Here is a 23128-nt window from a genome sequence, read left to right on the forward strand (position 1 = left end):
GAGCCACTGCTTCACAGCTCCAGTCACCCCGGTTCAATCCTGACCTTCGGTGCAATCTGTCTGGTGTTTCCATGCTCCCACTGTGACTCGGAAGATTCCTCCAGGAACTCCAAAGCAAAGATGCGTGGGCTAGTAGGTTAATCAGCCACTTTACGATGATACCCTGATACGATGGCACAGCGATTAATGTGACACTACTACAATGCCAACTCTCGGGGGTACAATTCCACCTTTGCTTTTCTCTCCCATTCCAAAGACGAATGGGTCAGGGTTAGTAAATTGTGGGCATTCTACCTCAGAAGCGTGGCGACACTTGCGGGCTGCCCCCAGCATATACTCGGACTGTGCTGGTCATTGAAACGAGTGGCTCATTTCACTGTATGTTTCGACGTACAAATAAAGCTCATCTTTAATTTTTGTGTACTGGTGAGTGGTAGGATCTGGGAGGAGTTGATGGGAGAAGAAGAGACTATAAGGAAAATATGTGAAGGAATGGGATTATTCTGAGACCCAGCAAAGAGTTGATGGGCCAAATGGCCTCTTCATTTAATGTAGAGAGCAAGTAGAGATGTGAGATGTTGGGCAGCGCTCCCATGATCTTTAAACAGAGCTGAGGAGCAATCCCTTGAGAGGACATACAGAGGCCTGATTTAATACTTCATTGGAGAGATGGTCCCTCCAAAAGTCAGCATAACCTTGTTACAGCAAGGGATTCTCAGCCTTGATTTTATTCTCCAAGGGCTTGAACCCGCAAACCTCTGAATCAGATCCACGAATACAACACACAGAGTGAAAAGGACTGGAAACCTAAAGAAATCAGACTCAGCTGGGAAACACGGTTGGGTGTGTGAAAAAGCCCAATCAGCATATTTATTGTAAGATCACATCAGTGTTTTGTTAGTCAATGTGTTTCCTGGACGTAAATCCCTAGTAGCAGTGAGCTGCTGAAAATCGTGGGAGCAACATAATGCTCTTACACTGGAGAATAACTGGATACTGTGCTAAATATTTCTTTACCAATGCTGGTGCTGAAGTATCACATTCTGAAGTATTGCAAATATTTAATTCCCTTTATTATGGTCACCATAAACTGCTAATGATGGTGAGCTGCTTTTCTCTTTATCCTTTACTTGAATTTGACAGTGCATTTTTTCGATTTATACTTAGATTTAGAGAGCATGATAACAGGGCCCTCTGGGGTCTGACCCAACTGGCCCATGCTTCCCAATTATACCCATGTGACCAACCTGCACATGTTTGGAATGTGGGAAGAAACAGGAACCTTTGGAAGAATCAAGACGTACAAAAAAGCTGGATGAACTCAGCAGGTCGGGCAGCATCCATTGAAAGAAGCAGTCAACGTTTCAGGTCGAGACCCTTCGTCCAGCTTTTTTGTACGTCTTGATTTGACCACAGCATCTGCAGCGTACTTTATGTTAACACTTGGAAGAAACCAGGGAGAATGTACAAACTGCTTAAGACAGTGGCAAGAATTGAACCTGGGTCACTAGCACTGTAAAGCCTTAGGCTAACCGCTACTCTACCATGCTGCCCTGTCAGGATGAATGAAATAAAGTAATTTTGATCCACTCACTCCATTTTCTGTTATCATAGTACCAACACTTCAACCATAAAAGGATGCCCTGGATTTAATCCTGTGATATTTTGTGCTGATATGAATTTCTCTGCAATTACTAAATAGCAATTAGACCACTAGACTGATGTTTCTATCGGAAGGAATGCTCACCAAAATAAGACTAGAAGACATAGGAGCCGAATTAGGCTATTCTCTGTAATTCGATCATGGCTGATTTATTTTCCCCCTCAACCCCATTGTTCTGCCTATTCACCATAACCTTTGACAGCTGGACTAATCGAGAACCTTGGGGTACCATGGTAGCGTAGTAACTAGCATGACACTCTCATTGCTCAGGCCGCCAGAGTTCGGAGTTCAATTCTGGTGTCCTCTGTAAGATAGTTTGTGCATCCCTCCCATGGGCACGTGGGTTTCCTCTCGGTGCTCCTGTTTCCTCCCACAGTCCAAAGATGTACTGGTTATTAGGTTCGTTGGTCATTTTAAAGTGTCCTGTCATTAGGCAAGGGTGAAATTGGTAAGTTGCTGGGTGGTGAGACTCAATGGGCCTAAAAGTTCTGATCCACGCTGCATCCCTAAATAAAATAAAATAACAAATACAGCACCCAGAGTGTTAGATCTCAGTGCTCGGAGTATAAGATCACAGTGGATGATCTTGTTGCGCTGTTGGGTATAATTTTGTGGCCATCACTGAATCGTGACTGAAGGATGGTTGTAGTTGGAAGCTGAGTATCCAAGGTTACCCATTGTTTCAGAGGGATAAGAAGGTAGGCAGAGGGGCTGGTGTGGCCCTGCTGGTAAGGAATATCATCAAGTCATTAGAAAGATGTGACCTAGGATCAGAAGATGTTGAATCCTGGTGGGTTGAGTTAAAAAGTTACAAGGATAAAAGGATCCAGTTATGTACATACCTCCAGCAGCAGCTAGGACGTGGACAACAGAATGCAACGGGTACTAGAAAAGGCATGTCAAAAGAGCAATGTTATGATAGTCATGGGAGATTTTAACATAAATGTAGATTGGGAAAATCAGGTTGGTAATGGATCTCAAGGGAATAAATTTGTTGAGTGCCTACAAGATGGCTTTTTGGAGCAGTTTGTAATTGAGCCTATAGGGGATCAGCTGTACTGGATTGGGTGTCATGTAATGAACTGGAGACGACTAGGGAGCTTAAGGTAAAGGAACCCTTAGGAGACAGTGATCGCAATATGATAAAGTTCAACTTGAAATTGAATAGGGAGAAAGTCTGACATAGAATATCAGTGAAGTACAGGAAATTATAGTGATATGAGGAAGATGTTGACAAAAGTAAATTGGAAGGAAATTCTGGCAGGAATGACAGCAGGGCAGCAATGGCTTGAATTTCTGAAAAAAACAAGGAAGGTGCAGAATAAATGTATTCCAAATTCTTAGAAAGGCTCAAATGGCAAAATCGTACAGCAGTGGCTGAAAAGGAAAATAAAAGCTAATGTGAAAACAAAAGAGAGGGCATACAACAAAGTAAAAATTAGTGGGAAGGCAGAGGATTGGTAAGCTTTTAAAAACATGCAGAAAGCAGATAAAAGATTTATTAAGAGGGAAGAGGTGAAATATGAAAACAAGCTAGCAAATAATATCAAAGTTGATAAAAAAAGCTTTTCAACTATATAAAGCATAAAGGAGAGATGAAAGTGGATATTGGACCACTAGAAAATGAGGCCTAAGAAATAATAACAGGGTCAAGGAGCTAAAGGAACTAAATGAGTATATTGCATCAGTCTTCACTGCGGAAGACAGCAAAAGTGTGCCAAGTGTTGAAGGGTGTGAGGGAAGAAAAGTGAGTGCAGTTACTATCACAAGGGAGAAAATGCTCAAAGATCTGAAAGACCTATAGGTGCGTAAGTCATCCGAACCAGATGAACTACACCCTAGGGTTCGGAAAAAGGTAGTGGTAGAGATTAGTAATGCTCTTTCAATAATCACTGGACTCTGGCATGGTTCCGGAGGATGGGAAAATTACAAATATCACTCCATTCTTTAAGAAAGGAGGGAGACAGCAGAAAGGAAATTATAGACTAGTTCACCTGATCGCAGTGGTTGGGAATATGTTGGAGTCAATTGTTAAGGATTAGGTTATGGAGTACTTGGTGACAGAGGACAAGATAAGACAAAGTCAACATGGTTTCCTTAAGGGAAAATCTTGCCTGCCAAATATGCTGGAATTCTTTGATGAGATTACAAGGGGATAGGTAAAGGGGATATAGTGGATTTTGTATATTTGGATTTTCAGAAGACTTTTGACAAGGTGCCACACATGAGACTGCTTACCAAGTTAAGAGCCCATAGTATTTATTACAGGAAATTTACTGGCATGGTTAGAGCATTGGCTCTTGATAGGAGGCAGTGAGTGGAAATAAAAGGATCTTTTTCTGATTGGCAGCCAGTGACTAGTGGTGTTCTCCAAGGGTCAGTGTTGGGACCATTTTTTAATGCTGTTTCTCAATGATTTAGATGATGAACTAGATGGCTTTGTTGCCAAGGTTGCAGATGATATGAAGATTGGTGGAGGGGCAGGTATTGTTGAGAAAACAGGAAGGCTGCAGAAGGACTTCGACAGATTAGGAGAATAGACAAGAAAGTGGCAAATGAAATACAATGTTGGAAAATGCATGACCATGCACTTTAGTAGAAGACATAAATGTGCAGACTATTTTCTAAGTGGGGAGGAAAATCCAGGAATCTGAGGTGCAGAGGGACTTGGGAGTCCTAGTGCAGAACACCTTAAAGTTAAATTGCAGGTTGAGTCAGTGGTGAGGAAGGCAAATGCAATGTTAGCATTCATTTCAAGAGGCCTAGAATATAGGAGCAGGGATGTGATGTTGAGGCTTTTTACGGCACTGGTGAGGCCTCACATTGAGAATTGTGAACAGTTTTGGGCTCCTTATCTAAGAAAAGATGCGCTGGTATTGGAGATGATTCAGAGGAGATTCACAAGGATAGTTCCAGGAATTAAAGTGTTATCACATGAGGAGCATTTGATGGCTTTGGGCCCTTACTTGCTGGAATTCAGAAGGATGAGGGGGTACCTCATTGAAACATTTCGAACGTTGAAAGAGATAGAGTAGATATGGAAAAGACATTTCCCATGGTGGGAGACTCTAGGACTAGGGGGCACAGCCTCAGGGTCCACTTAAAACAGAGATGCAGAGAAATCTCTTTAGCCAGACGGTGGTGAATCTGCGAAATTTGTTACCACAGGCAGCTGTGGAGGTCAGGTCGTTGGGTGTATTTAATGTGGAGATTGTCCGATTCTTGATTGGCCGCTGCATCAATGGCTACAGGGAGAAGGCCAGGGAGTGGGGCTGAGGAGGGGAAAAAAGTATCAGCCATGATTGAATGGCAGAACAGATTTGAAAGGCCAGATGTCCTAATTTTACTCCTAGGTCTTATGGTCTTAAAATAAACCTATCAGCCTCCGCTTGAAGTGTACCCAATATTTCGGCCTCCACAGCCGTCTGTGGCAATGAAGTCCACAGATTTTACTACTTGCAAACTTTCTTCTGCTCTTTTTGAATGGCAATTCCCTCAAATTCTACTCTGATGAAAATGTAAGTGAAGAAAGAAGGTCTCAGCATTCAGAAAAAAACTGGCATGAATATCACATTGAAATTATTTGGAACTACAGACAGTGACCCTAAGGGCTAGACAGACAAATCTGGAGGCATTGCAGCAAGGAAACTTAAATGCAGCTCGTTAATTCATAAAATTACAATTAAAGACTAGACTTGGTAGCGATGACCATCAAACCACAAGATTGCATTATAAGCATATCTGGTTCACTAATAACCTCAGGAAAGGAGATCTATTATTATCATAAGAGATTCTGCAGAAGCTGGAAATTCTGAGGAACATACACAAAATGCTGGTGACTTCCTCTTTCTCTACCTTTGCCTCCTGGAATCCTCTCAGAGACTTCAGAGTGGTGGATCACCCAGCCGATCTCCAAACTGCAAATCCCAGGCTCCAACAGTACCAGGATCACACTCAAGATGAAAAACAGATGTAAAAGATGTAAAGGAGGCAAAGTAGTTTCATGGTCCACACAGAAGATGTCGACCATGGGAGCATTGTACATGGGCGCTATCCTGACCATTTATTCCTTTCCGAGATGCTGCCTGACTGCTGAGATCCACTATCCTTGCTCAATTTGACCTTTATTTGGCTCTAAGCTCTCTGTTGTCCTCTGTAAAGGATGAACAAGTTTACCAGTTCACAGGTGGCTAGAGCAATTAATGTGTTCCACACTGTGAATGAATCCTTATAGAGGGATCAGAGGTGGAGAAAATGTTAATGTCTCTGGGGGCCTAACCTGGCCCCAGAATATCAATGCAGCTATGAAGAAGGCAAGACAATGGCTATATTTCATTAGGAGTTTGAGGAGATTTGGAATGTCACCTAAGACACTCCAAGAGTTCTAAATATGTACTGTAGAGACCATTCAGAATGGCTGCATCACCACCTGGTATGGGGGAGTGGGTACCACTGCACAGGATCGAAGTAAGCTGCAATCAGCTCTGTCATGGACACTGTAGTATCCAAGACATCGTCAAGGAGCAGAGCCTCAAAAAGGCAGTGTCCATTCTTAAGGACGCCTACCACCCAGGATATGCCCTCTTTTCACTGCTAACTGCAGGAACAAGGTACAGAAGCCTGAAGGCACACACTCAGCGACTCGGGAACAGCCTCTTCCCCTCTCCCATTAGATTTCTGAACAGACATTGAAACTATGAACATTGGTTCACTACTTTTTTTATTTCTGTATTTGCACTACTTATTTGATTTAACTATTTGTTATACATATACATACTTACTGTAATCCACAGTTTTTCCCTGTATTATAACGTATTGCATTGTACTGCTGTTGCAAAGTTAGCAAATTTCATGACATATGCTGGTGATTATTAAACCTGATTCTGATTCTGAATATAAGATTCAGAAATGTACAATTTATTTTCTCTCTCTACACTCATTGGGTGTTTTAACGGGTTCTTTTGGGTTTCTTTGTTTTATCGTTGCCTATAGAGACAAATCTCAAATATATTGTATACCATAATTTGATAATAAACATACTTTGTACTAATAAGCTATAAACCAACCTTCACCATAATCAAAGTGTACATATCCTCACATACTGCTCATTGAATCAGGATTCCCTGCATTATGATGTGAGGCAGATCTATGAGATTGCTGATCACAGTGGGGTGCAGTTAAAGAAGATTTGAACAACTCTATTTGTCACATGTGCATCTAAAAGTACAGGGAATGCATTGTTTCCATCAACAAGCAACAAAGTTCAAAGTAAATTTTATTATCAAAGTACATATATGTCACCATATACAACTCTGAGATTCATTTTCTTGTGGGCGTATTCTACAAATCTATAGAATAGTAACTATAACAGAATCGATGAACGATTGCCAAACTAGGGATTTCAACCAGAGTGCAGAAGACAACAAACTGTGCAAATGCAAAGAAAAGAAACAATAGTAATAAATAAATGAGTAAAAAATATTGCCAACATGAGATGAAGTCCCTGAAAGTGAGTCCATTGGTTGCGGGAACATTTCAATGATAGGGCAAGTGAAATTGAGTAAAGTTATCAGCCTGATGGTTGAAGGGTCGTAGTTTGTGATAAACCTGGTGGTACAAGTCCTAAGGCGTTTGTGCTTAACCCTAGATGGTGCAAGTCCCTGATGATGGATGCTGCTTTCCTGTGACAGCATTTCACATACATGTGCTCAATGTTTATGAGGGCTTTACCCGTGATGGACTGGGTGGTACAGCCCTGCCTTAGAGTTTCGGCCCAAAACGTTGACTGTACTTTTTTCCATAGATGCTGCCTTGCCTGCTGAGGTCCTCCAGCATTTTGTCTGTGTTGCTTGGACTTCCAGCATCTGCAGATTTTCTCTCATTTGAGCCATATTCAGTACTTTTTGTAGATTTTTCCGTTCAAGGGCATGGCTGTTTCCACACCAGGCTGCGATGTAGCCCATCCAAGCTGTGCTGCGGGCAGCCCACAAGTGTTGCCATGAATCTAGAGCCAAAGTAGCATGCCTATAATTTACTGACCCTAACCTGTACATCTTTGGAAAACAGAACACATAGAGGAAGCCAAAGTGGTCATGGGGAGAATGTACAGTCTCCTTACAAACTGTGGCAGGAATTGAACTTGGATTACTGCCACTGGTAGGCATTAAGCTAGCCTCTACACTACTGGGCTGCCCATTCTGCTGCTTTTGATAATACACAATGCCTTATGAATGCCCAGATACTGGCTGCTGCATCTATTCTGATTCCATGCCGCTGAGCGTGATTGCAACACTTCCCAAATTAATGGTGAATGGCTTCCGTGTTTAACTTCACAAGACCACAAATTTATTGCATGATACTGCAGTGTAAGCATTGGTTTCCATTTTTCCTGCATTACAGCAGTAACCACATATGTATCAAATTTGCTTACCTGGTTGTGGAGCACTTTTGAATTGTTTGGTGGGGATGATAAAGGCACCAAATAAATTCAAGGCTTTTCCATCATTAATCACAACACAGTATTTTCCATTATTTTAAGTTGAGTGTCCTGCAAAAATAAGTCGGTGTGCAAATCACAATTGAAGGAAAAGAGTACTTACGATCAACCTGTAGTAGCGAGAGCTTATTGGCTTTAAGTTTATTCCAGTCGGATTTCACATGATAAAAAAAAATGTTGTTGGACTTTAAATAGAAACATACTCATTTAAAGTCTATAGTTTAGGAAGTCTATGTATTTTAAGCTTCCCCTCAGAATTCTTATTTCCTCTTAATGTTATCTGAATATAAAAAATCTTAATCACTTGCTTTCTAAAACTTGGCAGCTCTTCAGTAGATTTCTGGCACTTGACTGTGCAGTCTTCTGGACTTGTTGTCCAATGCGTTTCCTGAGACAGAGTGTGGCTCAGGAATTCCTGGAGGTGGGCACCTCACAGGGTGTGCTATCAGAATGGACTTCTTTCCTCATCCTTTGGAGTACTGTTGTACTGCAAATTGCTGAAGTTGATAAAGGTGCAAGAAGGCATCTGGGACCTTGGTTAATGATGAGACCAAAGTAGGTCTCATTAATCACAGGGATGTATCAATGGAAATGGGGTAAAGGGAAAGGAAATTCACTCCGTGCCCACTGAACACCTGCTTGTTAATACAAATGCATACTTAAGCAGCCAATAATGTGGCAGCAATTCAATGCATAAAAGCATGCAGACATGGTCAAGGGGTTCAGTTGTTGTTTGTACCAAACATCAGAATGGGAAAGAAATATGATTTAAGTGACTTTGATCATGGAATGATAGTTGGTTTGATTATCTCAGAAACTGATGATCTCCTTTGATTTTCATGCACAACAATTTCTAGAGTTTAGGGAGAAACAAAAAGCATCCAGTGAGCAACAGTTCTGTGAGCAACAATGCCTTGTAGTGACAGAAGTCAGAGGAGAATGGCCAGATTGGTTCAAACTACAGGAAGGTGACAGTAACCAGAATGACCAGAACACATCAAACCTTATAATTTATAGGTTTCTATTATTATGTATTCCACTGTATTTTTGCCACAAAATTGCAAACTTAGCAACATAGGGCACGATAGTAAAACTGATCCAGATTCTGACTCTGAATTGCTTTATTATTGTCACAAGCACCAGTGTCAAACTTTGTTTTGCAGGCCATCCATACAGATTATTTCATCACATCAGTGAATTGACATAATTCGGGGAAAAACAATAACTGAATTCAGAATATAGTGTTACTGATAAAGTGCGGTGTGGACAGACCAGAAGATACAAGGGCATGGTAGACTGTGAGGTCAAGAGTCCATCTTATTGTAAACCAGGTCTGTTCAGTAGTCTTATACCAGAGAGAGAAGTTGTCCTTGAGCCTGATGCTTTCTGGCTTCTACCCAATGAGGACATGGAATAGGAGAGAATGATTGGAGTAGAAGGGGTGTTTGAATTCAAGGAGTCCATAGCATGCTTCAGAAATTATTGCTTTTGTATCTTTAATGTTTAATAGCTATAACATTTCTTAAAGTGTCAGAGATTTGCATGGTGCAAACAAATAAGATACAAGGTAACACACAAGATGCTGATGGAACTCAGCAGGTCAGGCAGCGTCTATGGAAAGTTGACATTTTGTGCTGAGAGCTTCATCAGGACTCAGTCAAATAAGATACAAGCTAGGTTGGACAGATACATGGATAGGAAAAGTTTGAAAAGTTATGGGCCAAGTGCGGTCAGATTGGACTGACTTGGATGGAACATCCTGATTGGCCTGGACCAGTTGGCTTGAAGGGCCTGTTTTTGTGCTACGTTACTCTATGACTGTCTGTTAGTCAATGTGCCAGAACTTCCAGTTTCCTTACAACAAGAAATCAACTATATTTACTCAGGAAACGAAATTACCGACTCGATAAAATTACAGCAAAGCTTCATGAGTAATTTTGAGCTCCCTTCTCCTGATGGGTGATGTGAATGGACCATTGATAAAAGATATAAATTATGTATGCAATAGCAATTCCTGAGCATGGCTGAGGAATTCCTCACCCAATTATCTCCATGCTAGCTAGGAAAAATAGTGCAGCTATATGCAGGCAAGCTTAGATACAGTGTATATATAGAGAAGTATATGTAGAGGGTATTAACAACTTAATCTCTTCAAGTAGAATTACATTGCAATCTTAAACATCTTAAATTATTCTGACCCATGATCTTCATAGCTTCAAAAAAATTGCAACTTAATATTATCCCTTTTAAATGGAATAATTGCCTCTACCTAGAAATCTAATCACATTAAATATAATGGAGAATCATATTTTACAAAAAATTATATCATTTTATTTGCCCATGTTACATCAAAAATTGCACTTTAAAAATATTTATTTGAAATGCTACGATTAGATGAATATTCATATCAATAAAATTCACCAAAATTCTTCCAATGAATATTCTTTCTTTTGCTTTTATTACAGGGGCGTCATGTGAAGACAGGACAGCTAGCAGCCATTAAGGTCATGGACGTCACAGAGGTAAGCTTGTAATTTTTAATGAGGCTGTCGGTTGATAAATTTTCATATTGAATATATTTAAAACCCTTAGAGATTCATTTGATTTCTTGTGTGTTGTGTAAAATGGATAAATAACAGTTGCATCCCAAAATGACCTGCAATTAACATTACTCCCTTTGCATTCATATTTCATAAATCTTTCCTAAAATGCTTCAAGCTAATTTGAGGTGAGGGAAGACTTGGTAAAAAAAAATTCATCTGCTTTGCTTCAGACTTCAGTGGACAGTCTGTCTTGAAGCGATGATTAAGTTCACTTGCTACTGAAGAACAAATTGCAACGTTGCTTCTCATCAGAGCATTATTTTAACTTTAAAAAATTGGTTTCATTATTTTGCATTATTGCTAGTTGCTTTGCCTATAAAAATGACCTGTTCAGCTATTGCTGTAGTAACCACTAACAAATAGTATCGAAGACGTAAATCAAAATTTGGGATTTGGTTTACGATGGAAGTTGGAGGTTTGATGTCTGTGAGTCCACGAGTCATCTGGAAGCTAAAGGCCCAGAGGTGGCCTGGCATGCTGTTGGAGGCTTGTCTATGTGTATGAATGGTTGGCTGTGTGGGATAGAGGGAAGGGGCTTGTTTTACTGTTGTCTTGTTGTTGTTCTGTTGTTGTTGCTTGTGTTGTCTTGCTGAACACGGTGTGCATGCTGTGTTAGTACCAGAATGTGTGGCAACACTTGAAGGCTACTCGTCCCCCACCAGCACATTCTTACTCTGTGTTGGTCGTTACTGTAAAGTATGCACGTCACTATTTGCTTAGATGTACATGTGATACGTAAATGATTCTGAACCTTCCTCATTTGTCTAATTTTCAATACCTGTTAGAGCAATTAACCAGAAATGATAAAGACAAGAGATGCTGGAAATCCAGAGAATCACACACAAAAACTTGGAGGAACTCAGCAGGTTAGGCAGCATCCATGGAAAGGAATAAACATTTTGGACCAAGACCGTTCATCAGGAAAAGATCTTGACCTGAAACATCAACTATTTATTCCTCTCCAAGAAGTGCTGGCTAGCCCCCAGACATGTGTGTGCTGGCCAGAAATAACCCTTGAATCCACTCTTCTTCATTCTCAATGTTGCCCCCACAACCCATTACGTCCAGAGCATGCCCTTCAGATCAGCATATGCAGCTCACAAGTCTTCTAGTCCCAGGCATTGCAAAGGCCAAATGGATTCATTTCCCCTACAATGTAGTAAATTAAAATGGTAAGCTGTTTTATTATTGTTAAAAGTACCAAGATGCAGTGAAAAACTTTATTCTGCATGTTATCCGTACAGATTACATCAATGTAATAATTACATCAATGCATTGAGGTAGTACAAGGAAAATTCCATATTACATTATTTTCTACTCTACCATCACAGTGCATTGAAACAATCAAATAATTTGCATGCAGAATATAGAATGAGATGTTACAGTTAAAGGGAAAGTGCATTGGAAGCAGACAGTGAGGTGCAAATCCATAACAATGTTGATTGTGTGGTCAAGAGTCCATTTCGTTATGCTGGAGGACCATTCGGTAGTCTTATCACGGGGGAGAGAAGCTGTCAACCAACGCTTATCATTTCAAAGTCAAAGTAAATTTATAATCAAAGTACATATTCTACATATCACCATATACTATGTTGAAATTCATTTCATACAGCAATTCGAGGATCCAATTGTATAAGGAGGGTTTTACAGGAAAAAAAGATCACAATAGAATTTATGATAACTATACATAAACAAAGATTGACAAAAAATCAATGTGCAAAAGACATTACACAAAAATAAATGAACAAAGTTCAACTTTCAAAATAAATTTATTATCAAAGTACATAAAAGACACTGCAATCTTGAAATTCATGCTCAATAAATCTAACAGACTGTGCAAATATAAAAAGAAATAATAAAATGAATAAATAAGCAATAAATATAGAGAATATGAGATGACAAGTTCTTGAACATGAGTTCATAGGTTGTGGCAACATTTCAGTGATGGGGCAAGTGAAGTTGAGTGAAGTTACCCCCTCTGATTCAGGAATCTGATGGTTAACGGGTAATAGCTGTTCCTGAACCTGGTGATGTGAGTCCTGAGGCTCCCGTACCTTTTTCGTAATGGTATAAATGTAATGTGACTAGAGCAGCGGGCTAAGCACACAACCTTATGGTGTGCCTGTGCTGATGGAGATTCTGGAGGAGATGCTGATGCCAATCAGAACTGACTGAGGTCTGCAAGCGAGGAATTCAAGGATCCAGTTGTGAAAGGAGGTATTGAGGCTAAGGTCTTGAAGCTTATTGATTAGTTTTGAGAGGATGGTCGTATTGAATGCTGAGCTGTAGTAGATAAATACCATCCTAATGTATGCATCTTTGCCGTCCAGATGTTCAAGGGTTGAGTGAAGAGCATCTGCTGTGAACCTGTTGTGCCAGTTGGCAAATTGGAGCTTCTCAGGCAGGAGTTGATGTGTTTCATCACCACCCTCTCAAAAGACTTCATCACAGTGGATGTAAGTGTTACTGGATGATGGTCATAGAGATAGCTTACCAGGTTCTGCTTAGCTATCGAAATAATTGAAGTCTGCTTAAATAGGTGGCTGCCTCAGACTGCTGAAGCAAGAGGTTAAAGATCTCAGTGAACACTCCAGCCAGTTGATCAGCACAGGTCTTCAATACACGGCCAGCTACCCCATCTGGGCTGGATGTTTCCACCCTCTGGAAACTGAAATCACAGGATCATCGGGAGCTGTGGGAGATCGTGATGATTCCCCCATGTTTTGATGGTCAAGGGGGTCCTCAAAGGTACTGAGCTGATCTGGAAGTGAAGCTCTGTTGCCACCTATTGTATGCTGCTTGATTTCACTTTGTAAGTGGTGATGACATTCAAGCCTTGCAGCGGCTGTTGAGCCTCCCTCAATAATTCGACTTTTGTCTGGATTTGCCACTTTGCCATTGAAGTGGCCTTCCTGAGGTTGTACCTGGGTGTCTTGTAACTGTTTTTGATCAGCAGACGTGAATACCACTGGTTTTTGCCCTCAGCAGATTCTGGACCTCATGGTTCATCCTGAGCTTCTGGCTGTGGAAGTCTCTAAATGATTTTGTTTTGTCCCACTCAGTTCAAAGATGCTCGGCTGCACAGTGATGAAAACGCTCTAGTTACAGTAACACCAAACAGTGGATCATTACATAACTGACAACAATTTTTTATCCATCTTCAGTTTTACTGCCCGAGTTATTATGGAACTGTTTTGTTGAAAGTAAGTGCAGGCTCCTTGGAAAATAATGTTCTCTCTAAATCACTAACAGACGAGTAAATAGTGACAAGAATGAATGCTGTTAACTGCTGGATTGTTTCAGATTCAATTGCCACAGATGAAAGTAAAAATGATCAGGGATTTTGCCTTAAGTGGTTAAATAGAGTACACTGTACAATATTGGGAATTTCATGTGCATCTAATAGATATAGAAAATGATGGCTACTACCATCAGGATGGAGATGCAGGAGCCTTAGGTCCCAAACCATCATATTCAGAAACAGTTATAACCCCTCAACAACTGGGTTTCTGGACCAGTGTGGCAACTTCACCCACCTCAACAGTGAATTAATTCCATAACCTATGGACTGAATTTCAAAGGTACTACATCTTCTGTTCTCAATACCATTTATCACTTATTGATCTATTAATATTATTTTGTTTTTCTTTTTGTATTCGTACAATTTGTCTTCATTTGCACATTAGTTGTTTGTCCATCTTTGTTTGTAGTTTTTCATTGATTCTATTGTGATTCTTTGCATACATTGTGAATGACCCACAGGGAAATGAATGTCAGTGTTGTATAAGGTGATATATATGTACTTTGATAATAAATTTTCTTTTGACTTTTGACTTCTTTTAGAGGTGGTTAAACCGTAGAAATTGCTGACCCATGGTCGATAAGCTGCATCGAAGTATTTTGTTTTTCACTAAGTAGGATTTGGGGTGCATCACAAAATGGTAATGTTACTGCTAGCTGTAATTGTAGTGCCATCAATCATTTAACTGTGTTAATGTTCAACGGGCCAGTAGTTTGGTTACTTAAATAGTCTAATCCTTGCCATCAATCAACACACCTGTCAATTGAAGAAAAGGTAATTACCTGGTGGCAGTAGAATGATCACTCGCTGCCATGGTGTCTTGGTGATTGACGGACAGTCCTACCTATTAAAGATGTGCATGCTTTAACCTCAGAAGCCTATAAAATGTATGAGGAGAATTACACCATTTGGCCCATCGAGTCTGCTCCATCATTCCATCATGGCTAATTTATTATCCCTCTCAACCCCATACTTCTCCCTGTAACCTTTGACACCCTGAAAATTGAAAACATATCAACACCTGCTTTAAATAAACTTCAAAGCCAGGACCAACAGGCTATGGGACAGCTTCTTTCTACAAGCCTTTAGACTTACAAATTCTCATGTCTGTGTGTTGTGACAGAATCATAACACAAAGATTTTTACTCCCTCACATTGTGGGATGGATGTAAGATTTAAATAAATTCAAATTAAAATTCGAAGTAAATTTATTATCAAACTACATATATGTCACCATATTCAGCCCTGAGATATGTCTTCTTGTGGACATACTCAATAAATCTATGGAATAATAATCAGGAAGAATCAATGAAAGACCACACTAACTTGGGTATTCAACCAATGTGCAAATGACAACAAACTGCGCAAATACAAAAATAAAGAAATAATCATAATAAATATATAAGCAATAACTATAGAGAACATGAGATGAAGAATCCTTGAAAGTGAGTCAATAGGTTGTAGGAGCATTTCAATGATGGGGCAAGGAAGAAGGTACAAGACCCTTAGGACCGACACCACCAGATTCAGGAACTTTTATTACTCCTAAACCATCAGGATCTTGAACCAAAGTTCCTGAATCTGGTGGCGTAAGTCCTAAGGGCCTTGTGCCTTCTTCCTGATGCAGCAGTGAGAAGAGGGCATGCCCTGGGTGATGATTGAAAGATGTCATGTGAGCATGTTGGTAGCTGGAGTCAACCAGCAGAAATCCCTCTTTTCTTCGCTCTGCTCAGAATATACTTACAGATGAAAGTGACTCATAGTTACTGCTGCAGCAGACTGCTCCTGCTGTGTCACATCATTTCCTCTTGACAACAGGCACATTGCAATGCACATTGCTCCTCTCGCTTACATCCTTCCCCTCCTCAGGAAACGAAGGTCTGGGACATTTTCCTCTCTCTCTCTCTCTCTCTCTCTGATAAATACTGGTACAATTCTACACTGTGGTCATAGAGAGCATCCGCACATGAGGCCACTCTCAAGTTGGAGGAGCAACAACTTCTATCCCATTTGAGTAGCTTTCAACTTGATAGCATGAACTTCAATTTCTCTAATTTCCAGTAATTTCTCCCATCTCCCCCTTCACATTTCTTTCCATTTAACATTCTGGTCCCCCTTTTATCCCTTCTCTTCTCCTCACCTGCCTAACACTTCCATCTCCTTCCCTCACTCCCGTCATCCACTCTCCACTCCGATAAGATTCCTTCTTCTTCAGTTGTTTATCCTTTCCACCTATCACCTCCAGCTTCTCATTTCATACCACTTCCCCTCACCTGGCTTCACCTCTTGCCTTCCAACTTGTACTCCTTCCCCTGCCCCTACCTTCTTATTCTGGCTTCTTCCCGCATTCTTTCCAGTCCCGCTGAAGGGTTACGGTTGATATATTGAATGTATATTCTTCTCCACAGATGCTGCCTGACCTCCAGTGTTTTGTGTGTGTTACTCAGTCATTACTGTCTGATATAGGGGAGAGTCTTCTCATACTGTAGTAAACTGTCGGGTCAACAGAAAAGGGCATTAGCTGCAGTCTGCCTTCACTGCAGTACATGTATGTGTCCAGGACAATGAAGTGGGCAGGAAAATCATTGTGGGCAAGACCCACCCAGCAAGCTGCCTTTTCCAAAAGTTCCCTTCTGGAAAGCCCTACAGGATATTAATATAAAACTTCATGCCATCTGACAAGTTTCTCTCCCAGGCAGTTAATCTGGTCAACCATTTCAGTTAGCCCTCCACCCCCACCCCATCTATCAATTACCTAAGTCACTGCATTGTACTATAAACACTTTAAACTGGTGTTTTACTTTGTAAATACATGCTGATATTTATGTATTTATATTTTATTCTATATCTGTACTTTAATGTTTCAGTTCATATTTTATATAATTCTTTATTCTTTATAATTATTGAATGCTGTTTTTTGTGGCAAGTCGCACCCTGACCAATACACCACACCAATTTCCTAATACATGTAAATAAATATGGTGAATAAGGATTATTACCAGCAAAAAAAATCATAAAACCGCCCACTGTAATTGAAGAACCCTGTTTTCGAAAGCCCAGCATCCTTCCCCAAATACTTGACGTTAAGTGTTAATGTTCAACATCGAGCATTCAACTTGACAAAAATATGGGCTGAGCAAGATACTTGTCTCTCAGCTGTGGGAAGGCAAGATCAGTTCTCATGCAGATCAAATTGATCTGCGGCAACCACTGACTTGCCAATGACCCCTTCGGCAATGTACAAGTGACAAGATTTTTAAACAAGTTTGCAAGAACTTGGCATGACATCTAAAACTTTGATAATCTTCTATAGATGTGTGGAAGAGAGTATATTGACTGGTTGTATCACAGCCTAGTATGGAAACTCCAATGCTGTGAGCAGAAACCGCTACAAAAAGTAGTGGATACAGCCCTGTCCATCACAGGTAAAGTTCTCCCCACCACTGAGCACATCTACATGGAGCATTCTCGCAATAAATCAGCATCTATCATCAGGGACCCTCACCAGCTAAGCATGCTCTCTTTTCACTGCTGCTATCAAGAGGAAGTCACAGGAGCCTCAGATCTCTCACCACCAATTTCAGGAACAATTATCACCCCTCAGCCATCAGGCTCTTGAACCAAAGGGCTTAACTTCACTCAACTTTACTTGTCCCATCAGTGAACTGTTCCCACAACCTATTGGCTCGCTTTCAAGAAACTTCATCTCATGTTCTCGAAATATATTGCTTATTATTTATTATCATTATTTCTTGTTTTTTTTCTTCCTTTCTGTATTAGAGTTTGTTATCCTTTGCACACTGGTTTCCACCCTGTTGGTGTGGTCTTTCATTGATTCCATTATGGTTTTTGGGTTTAATGAGTATACCCACAAGAAAATGGGTTGTCTATGGTTCTTTGAAATTGAACTTATTTTAACTTGCTCTCAAGTTATTTTAACTTTCAAACACTCACTTGACTCTACCACTGCTTTGCACCCTCAAACCTCCAAAGTATCACCAGGGCTGCCAGCTAGTTGGTCCTCTTTCCAGGACTGTGAATGAGAGTACCGGGTTGTACTCTATTGCTGCGTTCACTGTCAAACTCCACTGTCCTGTACCTGTGTTCTCCACCAGATGCAGCACCTTCAGTGAGTGTGCCTCTTCTCGTGTCTTCATGCCCTTGCTCACTTTCCCAAGGTGGACACAATGCAGGAACTCAACTGTTAACTCAGATATGTTACTATTAGGCTAGTGCCAGAGAGAAGGCAAGGGAACACTTAAGTATGTCGTGAATATATTAAATTCAGATTCACCACCCTTTGGTTAAAAAAATTCCTCCTCATCTCTGTTCTAAAGGAATGTCCTTCTTTTATGAGGCTTCCCCACTACTGGAATCATCTTCTCCACTTACACACCATCTAAGTCTTTCTGTATTCAGTAGAATTAAAGTAGATCCCCCCCCCCCCTTTATTCTTCTACACTCCAGTGAGTGCAGGCACAGAGCCATCAAACGTTACTCAGACATTGATCTTTTCATTCCCGGGATCATTCCCGTAACCCTGCTCAGGAGCCTCTCCAATGCCAGCACATCGTTCCTAGATATGGGAGGCAGAGCTTCTCCAAATGTGCATGACCAATGAATAAATTCTAAAAACTGACATACAACATTGTGAAGTGTTAAGACTGGAGTCCCAGAGGTTTTGGCATTCCAGTGTACCAATGACAAAACCTATTGCAGATGGCAGTTAAGCCTTAGGCTAAAGGCTGACAGTCACGTTCATTGTGATAGATAAGATGTGATCACCATGACAAAACCAAAGGTTGTAAGGTAATCATTTAACTCCTCCTCATGCAGGAAACAATTGGAAGTGCTGGGTTGTGTTTGTGTCTGGCTGTAACTAAAATCACGGCTGGGGCTGGCTGTGCACCTGATCATTAATGCAAATATCTAATCAGCCAATCATGTGGCAGTAACTCAATGCATAAAAGCATGCAGACATGGTCAAGAGGTTCTTTTGTTGTTCAAACCAAACATCAGAATGGGGAAGAAATGGGATCTAAGTGACTCTGACTGTGGAATGATTGTTGGAGCCAGACTGGGTGACTTGAGTATCTCAGAAACTGCAGAGCTCCTAGGATTTTCAACTCTGTATATAAAAAAAATTAATCAGTAACTCTGATATTATAGAGCCGCAGAATAATAAAACACAGAACTAGTACCTTCAATCCATTGGTCCATCCTCAGATGTGCTGGTTGTTAATACAAATGACACATTTCACTGTAAGTTTCAATGTACATGTGATAAATAAATCCGAATCTGATGAGGCCTTGGCTATATCAGCTCTGACTGTTATTGAATGCCAAGGAGAGGCTCGAGATTTCAAGTCTTCTGCTCCCATTATGTTCTTCAGCTTTACTCCCTTCTTTCAATATCCTTTCTTTGCTGCATTCTTTATTGTTATTTTTATTTACATATGTGGAATAAGCCCTTCTGGCCCTTCAAGCTATGCTGCCCAGTAACCCAATTTTTTAATTCTACCCTAGTCACATGACAACTTAAAATGACTAATTAGCCTATAAACCAGTACAATTTTGGACTGTGGGAGGAAACCCGAGCACCCAGAGGAAACCCACGCAGTCATGGGGAGAATGTACAGACACCTTGCAGGCAGAGGTGGGAATTGAACCCGGGTCACTGGAACTGTAAAGCATTGTGCTAACCACTACACTACCGTGCTGCCTTAACTTTGTAATTGGAAAGGATCAGTTGCTTATATCAAGGAATGAGTCAATAAAGTGTGGAATTACTGACTGCAAGTCATCTCAGCCAGCTATTACAACTTGCATAAAATCAGCACTGATTTTGGCTTCAGGGAAGCTGGATCAGATTACTCTGAAAGACACAGCTGCAATCTTGCACTCAATGTCAGTAAGACCAAGGAATTGATTGTGGACCTCAGAACAAGAAGTCGAGGAAACGCACACCAGTTCTCAGCAAGGGATCAGAGGAGGAAAGGGTGAACAGTTTCAAGTTCTTGGGTGGCAACATCTCTGAGGATCTATCCTGGCTCAACATATTGATGCCATTACAAAGAAAGCATAACAGCAGCTATATCTTATTAGGAGTTTAAGGCGAACTGATGTATCACCAAAGTCACTCACTAATTTCTACATATATACCAAGGAGAGCATTTTATTGGTTGCATCACTGTCCGGTATGGGTGGCACAGGATCGGAAAAAAGCTGTAGAAAGTTGTAAACTCAGCCAGCTCCATCATGGACACTAGCCTTACCCGCATTGAGGGTAGCTTCAAAGAGCAATGCCTCAAAAAGGCAGCATCTATTGTTAAGGACTCTCATCACCCAAGACATGCCCTCTTCTCATTGCTACCATCAAGGAAGGGGTACAGAAATCTGAAGAGACATGAATCAGTTTCTACCCCTTCGCTGTCAAATTTCTGAATGGACAATGAACCCATCAACACTTACTGCAGAATTTTTCCCCCTCTCTTTTTCCACTATTAATTTGATTTAATTTTCTTCATTTTATATACCTTTTATAATTCATAGCTTTTATTATTATAGAATGCAGTGTACTGCTGCCTCAAAATAACAAACTTTGTGATGTATGCCAGTGATATCAAACCCGATTCTGACCCTAACCAGAAGGGAGCCACTGCTAAAGACTGGTGTGACATGTAGAAGTGAGCAGAACCTTCAATACTCAATTATTCATTAATTATGTTTATTCTTTCAAGTAATCAACTCATTACAGCCTGTGAGAACTCTTGCGTGTTTATAGAAGAGAAATTAATTGTCAAATTATAGGATCGGACTCTTGGACTATATATTTTTTGGATGACTGCATTTTTCTGATATCTTACGTGCTATATGTGCCTTGTGCTGTATATGACAGTTGGTACAATGTTTTGCACCTTGACCCATGAGTAACGCTGTTTCATTTGGCCTTATTCACAGGTATTCATGTATGGTTGAGTGACAATTAAACCAGAGTTCTAAGTAAAATTTATTATCAGAGTACATACAAATCACCATATACAACCCTGAGATTCATTCTCTGCGGGCATACTTAGCTAATCTATACTACAGTAACTGTAAGCAGGATCTGTAAACTATAACATGCACAACATGTTGGAGGAACTCAGCAGGCTGGGTAGCATCTGTGGAAACGAGCAGTCAACGTTTCGGGCCGAGACCCTTCGTCAGGACTGAAGAGGGAGGGGGCAGGGGCCCCATAAAGAAGGTGGGGGGAGGGCCATGGACTCACTTGCTTCTGACTCAGACCTCAGTTCTGGCACCCTGCAGGCCACAGCCATGGACCTCTATGAACTATAAACAAACTGTGCAAATGCAGATAGTAAATAAATAGCAATAAATAACGAGCATGAAATAACAAGATAAATGAATCCTTAAATGAGTGTAGTTATCCCCTTTTGTTCAAGAGCCTAATAGTTGATGGGATGTAACTGTTCTTGAATCTGCTGGTACAAGTCGTGAGGCACCTGTACCTTTTATGTGATGACAGCAGCTGAACTTTAACTTAACCTAACTTGGAGTACTGTAAGTAGTTTTGGGCCCTCTATCCACGAAAAGATAGAAAACATAGAAAACCTTCAGCACAATACAGTCCTTTCGGCCTGCAAAGTTGCGCCAAACATGTCCCTACCTTAGAAATTACTAGGTTTACCCAGAGCCGTCTATTTTACTAAGCTCCATGTACCTATCCAAAAGTATCTTAAAAGACCCTATCGTATCTGCCTCCACCACCGTTGCTGGCAGCCTATTCCATGCACTCACCACCCTCTGAGTAAAAAACTTACCCCTGACATCTCCTCTGTACCTACTCCCCAGCACCTTAAAGCTGTGTCCTCTTGTGGCAACTATTTCAGCCCTAGGAAAAAGCCTCTCACTATTCACACAATCAATGCCTCTCATCATCTTATACACCTCTATCAGGTCACCTCTCATCCTCCTTTGCTCCAAGGAGAAAAGGCTGAGTTCACTCAACCTGTTTTCATAAGGCATGCTTCCTAATCCAGGCAACATCCTTGTAAATCTCCTCTGCACCCTTTCTATGGTTTCCACATCCTTCCTGTAGTGAGGTGACCAGAACTGAGCACAGTACTCCAAGTGGGGTCCTATATAGCTGCAACATTACCTCTCGGCTCCTAAATTCTAAGAAAAGACTAAAGCAGGTTCAGGAGGATAATCCCGGGAATTAAAGTGTTAACATATAAGGAGTATTTGATTGCTCTGATTCTATACTCATTGGAGTTTTGAAGAATGAGTGCAGATCTCATTGAAACCTATCAAATTGTTCTCATGCAGGATTCCCTAAAGGTTGATTTGCAGGTTGAGTCAGTGGTGAGGAAGGCAAATGCAATGTTAGCATTCATTTAGCGAGGACTTGAATATGTAAGAACAAGGATGCAATGCTGAGGCTTTATAAGGCACAGGTGAGGCCTCACTTGGAGTATTGTGAGCACTTTTGGGACCTTTTCTAAGAAAAGATGTACTTAAATTGGAGAGGGTTCACAGGAGGTTCACAAGAATGACTTTGGGAATGAAAAGGTTATCATATGAGGAGCAATTGATGGCTCTGGTCTTCTACTCACTAGAATTCAGAAGAATGAGAGGGGATCCCGTTGAAACTTATTGAACTTTGAAAGGTCTGTGGATGTGAAGAGGATGTTTCCTATGATGGGTGAGTCTAGGACCAGATAGCACAGCCTCAGAATAGAGAGATATCCATTTAGAAAGGAGATAAGAAGAAATTTTGTTAGCCAGTTGGTGGTGAAGCTGTGGAATTCATTGCCACAGGTAGCAGTGGAGACCAAGTCACTAGGGGTATTGAAGGTGGAGGTTAGTAGGTTCTTGACTAATCGAGGTGTGAAAGGTTATGGGGAGAAGACAGGAGAATGACATTGAGAGGAAAATGGTTCAGCCATGATGAAATGACAGAGTGAACTCAATGGGCTGAATGGCCTAATTCTGCTAAAACATCCTATGCTCAAGTATTGAAAGAGCTGGATAGAGTGAATGTGCAGGGGATGCTTCCTACT

At 40.8% G+C, this 23128-nt stretch overlaps 1 protein-coding gene across 6 annotated transcripts in view; it reads left to right on the forward strand.

The window, feature by feature from the left end:
• The window catches only part of si:zfos-2326c3.2 (mitogen-activated protein kinase kinase kinase kinase 4), a 322043-nt gene that overhangs the window by 57934 nt on the left and 240981 nt on the right, over nucleotides 1–23128 (forward strand). For all 6 annotated transcript variants that reach the window (XM_059976720.1, XM_059976715.1, XM_059976716.1 and 3 more), the window contains exon 3: nucleotides 10625–10681. In XM_059976720.1, coding sequence (XP_059832703.1) covers nucleotides 10625–10681 — 57 coding nt within the window. The remainder of the gene's footprint in view (nucleotides 1–10624; nucleotides 10682–23128) is intronic.

Source organism: Hypanus sabinus, chromosome 8 (genome assembly GCF_030144855.1).
Source record: "Hypanus sabinus isolate sHypSab1 chromosome 8, sHypSab1.hap1, whole genome shotgun sequence".
NCBI classification, from domain to species: domain Eukaryota; kingdom Metazoa; phylum Chordata; class Chondrichthyes; order Myliobatiformes; family Dasyatidae; genus Hypanus; species Hypanus sabinus.